General features: G+C 40.7%; 1 protein-coding gene across 1 annotated transcript; it reads left to right on the top strand.

The window, feature by feature from the left end:
* The first annotated feature begins 6821 nt into the window (after window positions 1–6821).
* On the top strand, window positions 6822–8760 carry xbp1 (X-box binding protein 1). Its single transcript, XM_085295313.1, has 5 exons — window positions 6822–7184; window positions 7694–7790; window positions 7967–8083; window positions 8185–8351; window positions 8447–8760. Exons 1-5 carry the CDS (start codon window positions 6961–6963, stop codon window positions 8622–8624), a joined length of 783 nt encoding a protein of 260 aa, XP_085151439.1. The 5' UTR covers window positions 6822–6960; the 3' UTR covers window positions 8625–8760.
* The last annotated feature ends 855 nt before the right edge of the window (window positions 8761–9615 follow it).

Genomic DNA, 9615 nt, shown 5'->3' with positions numbered 1-9615 from the left:
TGTAGCAGGGATGGCTCAAGATCACCTGATCCAAATCAAATAATAATCGTTTTCAAAAAGAAAAGTCTGAAACCTAAATGTACCCTTAAATGTAAAGAGGCTGTCTCTCCCCCGAATCCATGCTTGGAGCTGATTTCACAGGAAAGGAGCCTTGTGGCTGAAGATTCTAGTTCCCATTGTATTTTTGGAAACTCTGGCAAATTGCTCAGTCGGTATAATATACCATGTGATCTCTAATGTGATAGGGATGCGGATAATAAGGACAAGGTATTCGGGCAGTCTCGAGTTTGCTAGTACTCTATCTGCAACATTTTGGATCAACTGAAGATTTTTGAGGGAGCTTTCAGAAAATAAAAATAAGGAATTACCATAGCCCATCCTAGAAGTAACAAATGCACCAGAAAATTGTAGTAATACACGCAGAACTGGGGTAAGAACGGCTTAACTGTTTCACATGGAGATTAGACACAGGTATTTTTAAAAAATCTCTTATGAGGAATTGAATTGAACTGGTTTGTCTCTTCCCTCTGGCTGAATGAAACACCAGAGACAAAAAAAGAGAGATGGGATTATAAAATAAAGATGTAGCTACTTTCAAACGTTTTTTTCCGCCTTCCATTGAAAATAGCTCAACTCAAAGATGGTTGCAATGTACTGTTACAAACACCAGGGGGCAGTAGCACACATGACTTCTCCATGAGCAAACTTCAGCCGGGGTATTAGCGTGACATGTTATATAAAAATGAATATTACTCCTTAAAAACATTGCCACTATAGGATGTGTGCAACACACATATCTGACTAGGCAGAGAGGAAGTGACAGTTATGACCAATGGCCTAGGTTATGATTAATGCAAGATTAAGACAGATTTCATCATGTTGAGGACAGATGTTTTCCTTCTTGCTTCTGGGTTGCATCATAGTGGAGCCAATCCATCAGATCTGTCCAAGTACAGACCGACTCATGCATGTTAGTGCTGAATGTGTACATACAAGGAATTTGTAATAGTTTTTCCTTCTAATTATAATCTACTTTATGTGGCACTCTAATTTCATTCACTCTACTTTATGTCTCTTTGGTGAAGTAAGTTAGCACATTGTTGCCAGTTTAATTGTACAACAGTCTTCAGGGGACTTAAGATACTTCAGTTGACACATAAATGGTCAGGAAGTTGATTTCAACCACAAGTGCAAAACCATTTAATCTTGTTCTTAAACATAATAACAGCTGAGGTGGCTGCACAGCAACAGAGCACTATAACTCCATATATTAACGCCTCCAAAAGGGGTGGTTTCAGGTTATCATGAGGTTCCTGCAAGATCGTCTTCTTCTGTATCTGAACATTACTGTGTTGTTACTGGCAAAAGTGTTGTTGTTGTCGTCTGTCTGGCAGTACAATGAGACCAGAGTAAATGTGGCCCATCAAACAAAAAGCGCGCTATGTCAGCCTCTGCACTAACAAAGCATGGCTTATCTGGGTGAACAAAGTGCTCCCAGAGACTCTAAGACAATTATAGACCAACAAGGTTACATGCTGGATTTAGGAAAAATGATAAAAGATGCATTCAGTTTTACTGTTTCCTGTGATATCTCCTAATTCTTCAATGCAAAAAACCCCAACTTGTGATGCATCAAAGAGAAACATGGTTTCTTTGAACCAAAGGTGAGGCCATGTGTGTACTGCTCAAAACTTGTAGTGTCCCTCTAGTCTTAACTGTCACATATGCAAAGTCTTATAAGCCTTATCTGTAGACAGGCCAGCAAACAGGTACGTGAACTCAGATGCACAACCACCTGCTAGTAACTTTACTGTCTCAAAGGACTGAATGAGCTGCTGGATGATGTGTTAGTGCAGCATTAGTGTAGAAGTGGAATAACCCTGCAGTGAGTCAACAGTTCTGCATTAGCAGAGTTGCAAAAGCTTTCTCGCCAACACAGACCTAAGTGTTGTGAAAAGATGAAGTTAAAATAACACCTTGATGTAAAAAGATATGAAAAAAATGCATGCTAAATAAATATTTAGCATCCTGTTTATTTAAGAAGAGAAACAGACAGGAGAAAAAACACAGAGAAAGAGGAGATGAGAGCAGGAGGTGGAGGGTGTGGGAAACCTCCAGGCCAGACAAACACCCTGGTGGGTGTGGACAGGGAGCGAGATGTGCAGTGGGAAGGAGGTATTTGCAGACACATTGACCCACCTCCCTCTGCAGCTGGCTGTGGTCCCAGGGTGTAACCCCACTCACCTCCATTGTTCACCTCGGCTTTGCCCCATACCACCACCATTTACAAGAGCGGCCGCCCTGATGAGCACACACGGGTGTTGCTGTTTACTCTGCATGCTTAGCCTTCACTGTACAGACCAGGCCTTTCCTGGAAAAGAAAAACAACTGATGCTAAGTTGATAACAGCCTCTAATTAAACACGTATTAGTATTTTGTTCTTAATTGAATCATGAGTGCTGACACGTACTTTAATCTAGTAATATTGTTTTTAATTAAGATTGTAATGAAGAAAAAACGATGTGGAGTGCAGGGTAGGATAGAACTGGTGCAGCTGACAGCAAACAAAGCCACGAGCAGTAGTTATTTAAAGCTGGCATGCACATTTCTTCATTTTGCCTGTCTTCAGAGTCAACAATACAGATCGCCAGACTAGCCATCAAATCTAAGTTATAAAGTTATTTCAATAGTGATCAATTCCGGTCATTTTGGAGAGCATAATGGCCCACCTTAGTGCTAAATTCACATTCATGGAAACACACAAAATATTTAACTGCACACGTAGATGAAATGTAGGCGGCATAAAATGTAATTACTTTCATTACCTCTTTACTAGCATAAGAGTTACATAACCAGTATCAAATCCATGGGTAGGTTATAAAAGGAAGAACATATTTGCTTCACTTTAAACTTATTGTTTCAGTAGTAATTCAAATCAAGCTTATTCATTGTCATTTTCTTTCTTGGAAGAGACTTGGCCAAGTGAAGAACACAGAGGCAAACATGCAAGTTGTGGGTGGTTGACATACCACAGTGTACTCAAACAGAATAGTAAGTATGTCCTCCTTTGGCACAACAGTGTGGATACAGCAGGCTACAACTTTAATTTAAAAGGCCTGATTATATCTTGTATCACAGTTACAGTATGTCTCCATCTGGAAGAAATAGACGTGATTCATACACCCTGAGAGGCTTTTTGATGATTTTGGGATTCTTTCATTTTAAACTGTGGTTTTGTGGATCCGCCCACCTTAATCACAGACTCCAACACTGAACTCCAGGGAGGATCCCCACTTCTGAGTTTGTGAGTCTATCACTGTTTGCATTTGTGTTTGTGTTTAAGTACTGGCTGAGCCGAGTCTAGCGACAAGGCGGACTATACATAGGTTTAACTCTGCACACGGTCCCTCTCCGGGCCTCCAAGGAAGATTATCTGAATCCTGGTTGTGTAACCAATGATTTAAAGCAGCCAATAATGTCAGTCAGTTAGAGTTGTGCTAACACTTATAATATAGTTTCTCAACACTTTAACACATTATTAGAATGTAAAACAATGGAACGTTTCACTTAACAAACCTGACATTTCTTCACAAGCTTGCGTGCTCTGCAGCAGATTCAAACAATTCGTCTTCTTTCCAATGAAGATTAATTTCTCCCAGAAAACTAAAGTAGGTCAGGGCTATAATACAACTTTAATACTCAGTCCTAAAATAAAACGTTTTTTATGAGCAAATAAACACAGTATATAAACTAACATTAAATATGTTGTTAACACTGTTTTAAAAAAAAACAGATGACATATTTCCACCATCGGTGAACAAGAATAAAAAAAAATCAGAAAATACTACCATTTCTAAGCATTGACAAGTTTGGCATCAGCACTTGAAGGGTTAATAGTAAATCACACCCAAAGCAAGTGCAGCACACGTATAGTGGGGTCAATTGTGTCTAATAAAGCATTATTTATGCAAGGCTTGTTTAGTGAGCAATACAACAGACATAAGACAGTTGCGGAACCAAAACTCGTGAATGAACTGCACTGAGGGAGGGTGTCTTTTATTGCTTAGGATATTTACTTCTTATTTGTAAGAGGAAGAATGTGTTTGTCAGATGTTATAGCCTTGCTGATAGCGGTGCTGCCTTCTTATGCTAGTACAATGTAAATGCAGACTCCATGTGATGGTGTGCTGATGTATAGAACCTACTATTGTTACTCTAACAGTGAATCTCATGTGGCGACGCATTAAAGCCAGGTGCAAACAATCACGCTTTTATTCATATCAGAGAGCGCTTTTGTTTGGCTCCTAACTCCTTCTTGAAACTTTACAGGGATGGCTGAGGTCCTTCACGATCTTCCTGGCCTTGGTCCAGCACCGCCTGCTGTAGATTGAGTGCAGGTCAGGGAGCTCGGAGCGGATGGTGCGCTCAGCTGATCGCACAACCCTCTGTAGAGCTCGTCTGTCCTGCATGGTGCTGTTCCTGAACCAGGTTAAGATGTTTCCCGTCAGGATGCTCTCCTCAGGCTCTGTGATGTAACTTGAACCCCAAAATACTAACATCTTGGAAAAATGAGGATTTAGGAAATTATAACACTTTACAAATATGTCCAGACTTCAAAATTCTGAACTATATATTAAATCACTAGACAAACCCTGCCTAGTTTTCCCATTTTAAACAATGTACAGAGCTATTCCAGTGGCCTAATAAAAAAAGAAAACAGGGAGATTTCACCAAAGCAGTTGTTTTTTAATGACATAAGAATTCAAGATGCTCTTCAAGACCCCTTTTCCTGCATTCTCGAAGTACACTTTACATTCTTTTTATCCACTTGGTCAGCAGTGACCTTCACATTTTAAGACTCTTTAATCTCCTCGTCTCAAATTGTGTTTGTTGAGTCTTAATTGTTTGTGCTTGCATTGTGTTGTTACACCCATGTAAGCAAATCATGTATTAAGAGGATTTTCATGAGGTACTTACCACACTCTGTTGTATAGTCTAAATCTGTGGTGGGATTCACTGGGACATTCTACTGTGAAATGCAGGGAAATACTGCAGACTGAAGGCATCATTTGCATTTAAAATGCTCAGCAGAACAATTCCAAGTGGCATTTGAATGTTAACTGACACGCTGGACATTTTCTTACACTTACTGATGACAGATATCCACCGAGAACAGAACGTAGTGAGAGTAAAGTACGACACACAGTAAGGAAACTCCCTTAGCAGTTATTAAACCTCCCTTCCCCTCCAGCATTAACTTGACAGCTACATGCTGCAAATATAGAAGGTCGTTTCACTGATGGCCAATGCGACACTTGTATATAAGTGTGATGGGACATCCCCAAGTCAGAAATAACAGTTTCATTCTAGAGCTAAAGGCTAGTGTATAATATGAACTGCTGTATTGCTGCCTACTTTCTTGACATAAAGAAACTTACATTTGGGGAATTTAGAGGAACGCTCACACATTTTTTCCTGTTTGCTTTGACCTATTATGTTTATATCTGGAAATACAGCACATCCTGTTTTTAAATCCTGTTTCCTTTCTTCAATTGATCATAAACCGAGGCTCTCACTTTCTCACATGCTGATTCTGTAGCACCTGTAAAGCTTCGCAAACAGGCCACTGTTTGCTCTAGCTGTTGCAGTTACTCCTGCTGAGGTGACAAACTGTAGGGGCAAAGGGCTACAAGCTGTAAACAATAATGGTGGCCAGTTACTGCAAAAATGTGAATTCCTGTTTGAGGACAAATAGAAGTTTGAGGAAGAGTGCGTACTTGTGAAGTCGATTGATGTCTTTTCTCTTTCTGACTGTGGCCTGTTTACTTTTGGGTGGCAGCTTCAGTTGAAACCGTGCATGAGTATTTGTTGGCACTAAGCCATCTCAGAAATTTTACTGTGGTTGAACGCAGGTAGACAAAGTCTACCAGGTTATAAGCTACGCCTGGTCCTATAAATTATTATCTTTCACTGCTGCCTCATCCGTTAACACCTCTTGTTTTGTTTTGTTTTCAAAAAGCGTTGGCTTTTTGGCACTGGATCAAGATTTATGTTGCCTGACTAATTCAGTTTTAAATTCTGCAAGACATCACATGCAGGTAATAAAATATAGCTAAAAAAATACTGTTTAAATTAATTTCGAAAAGATATACAAATGTCTGTTGACAGGAACTATTTCACAGACAAAATAATAAGCTAATCAGTCCACCAGTCCAGGAAAAAGGAAATGTATTTCAGGGAAGGCCTTGTAAAGCCTGTTGCTTCATTAGAATCCTTTAGAAAAGAAAAGAATGAGGAAACTTTTCTATCCAGCACAATTTACCCAGATAGCTGGAAGGTAAAATAAATGTTTAATTAAAAAAAAAGAAACGAATTGAGGTAAAAAAAAAAAAAAAAAAAAAGGTGAAGTTAGCATAAAGGCATTTTGCCTTTCAGACTAATATAGTAGCTGGTAACTTTTAGACTTTGCTGAACAGAAAGCTTGTAAATGCTGCACACACAATGGAAAAAAGGCTGGGTCCATCTATGCCAAAATAAGCCTTGGAGATCCACGAGTGAGGCTAGTTAATAAATATATTAATGTGGACTTGATAAAAAGTCCCATGCAAGCAGGCAAAAATAACGGACTGAAAAATTTAGACTTTATGTGACAATAAGGCTTGACTGGAAATTACAGGGAACTCGATTTTACTTTGCAAACAGAGTGAAACACTTTATGTGCAAACTTACATCAGCATTGCGACCAATCACAAGCTTCAAGCTGATTGCGTCAGAGCAGCTGAAAGCCTATCGGGTTTCACCACGATGGTAGAAAAGATCGCAGACACAGCCCATTTTCTTTAGGCATTTGAGAATTGTCGGGGCTCGGGTCAACAGGGAAACCTAAAGGTTTCTACTGACTTTAATACGGACACCCGGTAATTTCTGAGTTCAGACAGCAACACAACAGGATACATCAACATGGTGGTTGTAGCAGCTGGGGCTGGAGGAGCCCACAAAGTCCTTCTCATATCAGGGAAGCAATCCGGCTCACAGACGGCCCTCAGCCGGCCCATCTCTGTCGTTTTACCGTCAACGGCCAGCCAAGTGTCGTCGGATTCAGACTCCAACACTTCTGCAGGGCCGCCGGTGCGAAAAAGACAGAGACTCACACATTTGAGTCCTGAAGAGAAAGCGCTTCGCAGGTTTGTTCAAAAATAAACCCTTATCTATAATTATATCTGTGTGTTATTACTTATTTCTAAAGCGTAAATGGGGCCATTGTTCAAGAAATTAATACAGAGACACACCCAAAGATATCGATCCCCTAGCAAGACAATAGGTGCTATGTTTACGGTTTAGTTCAAATGCCAAGAAAATATAAATGCAAGCTCAAATGCTGTGTGACTATAGCGGTGTAAATAGGTTATCTCCGCACTATAACAACTGTCATGTGAAGCTGTTAAATATCATAAACGTTATCGTATCTGCGCTGCACTTTAAGCTAGCTGGTCAAAAGTATGTGAGGGATTTAAATGTTGGTGGACCCGCCCGGCTCTGCTGTTACAGAGCAGGACATTGATATCATGCTTTGCCTGCGTGGCAGGAACATGGCCGGTGATTGCGCAGTACTGTGAACTCAAAGTCATGTCAGAGGGCTTAGTCAGCATCGTGGAAACTAATTTTCCCCCCACTCCTTCCTTTTTTTCCCCAGGAAACTCAAGAACAGAGTGGCAGCTCAGACAGCCAGAGACAGAAAAAAGGCAAAAATGGGGGAGCTGGAGCAACAAGTCCTAGAGTTGGAGCTGGAGGTATACACTGTTACACATTATAGCCATAGCATTAATTTGTAATTGCATGTCTTAGTATGAAGAAATGCAAAGCAATTTTTTTTTTTAACCGTTTGTGCCATTTCATGTGATACTTCACACTTTAGTTCCTGAAACTGTTGCAGGTTTCATTCACAGACATCTGTTTCCTCCTGCAGAATCAGAAACTTCACATTGAAAACAGGCTACTCCGGGAAAAAACAAATGGCCTGCTCACAGAAAATGAGGAACTGAGACAAAGACTTGGATTGGACACTCTTGACTCGAAAGAGAAGGTAAAAAAAGAATGGAGAGCTGAGAGGGGAAGTGGTGTGGGCTGGATTGCAGGGATTGGAAAATTGTATTAATTCTTTTTAAATCTTTTTTTCCCTCAAAGGTTCAGGTTATGTTGTCCACCGGGAACGATGCAGATTTGGGGATCGGGTCTTCTGAGTCCGCAGCACTCAGGCTATGTGTGCCTCTGCAGCAGGTGCAGGCCCAGCAGTCCCTAAATCTGAAGACTTCCCAATGGATACAGATAGTCCTGACTCTTCAGACAATGAGGTGAGTCCCTGCTAAAGTGTGGGTCTTAAGATTTCCACCAAAGCGCCACAACAATTCAGAACGAATACTTATACCCCCTTTCTTTCTCTCCCTAGTCTGATTTGCTGCTGGGCATTCTGGACATCCTTGACCCAGAGTTATTTCTCAAGTCTTGTGAACCAGACTGCCAGGAGCCGCAGGTCCTGTTGCTCGGAGGGGGTGAGCCAGTACCTACCACCCCATCTCCAACTGTGGGGCCCACATCAGTTAAGCTGGAGACCCTTAATGAACTGATTCACTTTGACCACATCTATACAAAGCCCGTGGAGGAAGTGAGTAGTGGGCAGCACACCGACTTGGAGAGCGGCACAAATGAGAAGAATGACGAGGTAGCCTTCCCCGTTACTGAGGTCATGGTGGAGGAGGAGACCATCTGCGTCAAAGATGAACCACAGGAAGTGGTCATCCCTGCATGTAATAGTCAGAGTCAGGCAGTTGAGCTTTTCTCTGGACCCTCCTCTCCTGCCCTCAACAGTCTGGAGAAAGAAGCCTGCCTGGCGGACACCTACAGCGACTCCGGATATGAAGGTTCCCCTTCCCCTTTCAGCGACATGTCGTCCCCCCTGTGTGCAGAGAGTGCCTGGGATGACATATTTGCTAATGAACTATTCCCCCAGCTTATCAGTGTCTGAATCAACCCCTCTACCCAATAATACAGATGTATTTCCATAATGTATATACACATGTAAGGGTTAATGTGTAGCCTAATAAATTACAGAAGCACCCTATTTGTCATTAACAGAACATCTGAACAGGATAATATTCAGTCTCCTTTTATTACAGCCGGTCTGTATCCATCTGTGATAGATGGAGTTCTAAATAGTTTATATTAGCATGACCTAATTTTGCATATGATTTAATAGTTCACTGGTAGGTGAATCCATTATTTCTGTAAAAAAAGTAAAATTTTAAGGGGGAAATGGAACCGATCATTTAAATATAAATTATTTATCTGTTCTGCTTTGGAGTCGTATGTATGCTTGTTTAAAAAAAAAAACGTCTTCTTCTTATTTTTGACTGCTCTCCTTGTAGTGTAATTGCCGCATTAAAAAACTTTTTGCATCGCATCTTGTCTCTGTATTGTGCCATTTTATGAAATTTCTATTTTTTGCAGGATGCTAATACTCACATTTTGTCTTATTCTCCACCCGCTGTGCTGGGGACCAAATTAAACTTTCAGTCTTTAATCACGTTATCTATATACTAGTTTAATAGACTTTTTGCA

Source organism: Mchenga conophoros, linkage group LG12 (genome assembly GCF_057382185.1).
Source record: "Mchenga conophoros isolate Kocher_MC1m ecotype Shallow Benthic linkage group LG12, M_conophoros_male_GT1.1, whole genome shotgun sequence".
Classification (NCBI taxonomy): Eukaryota; Metazoa; Chordata; class Actinopteri; order Cichliformes; family Cichlidae; genus Mchenga; species Mchenga conophoros.
Note: the sequence above shows the minus strand (reverse complement) of the source record. Positions and strands in the feature narration are given on the sequence as shown.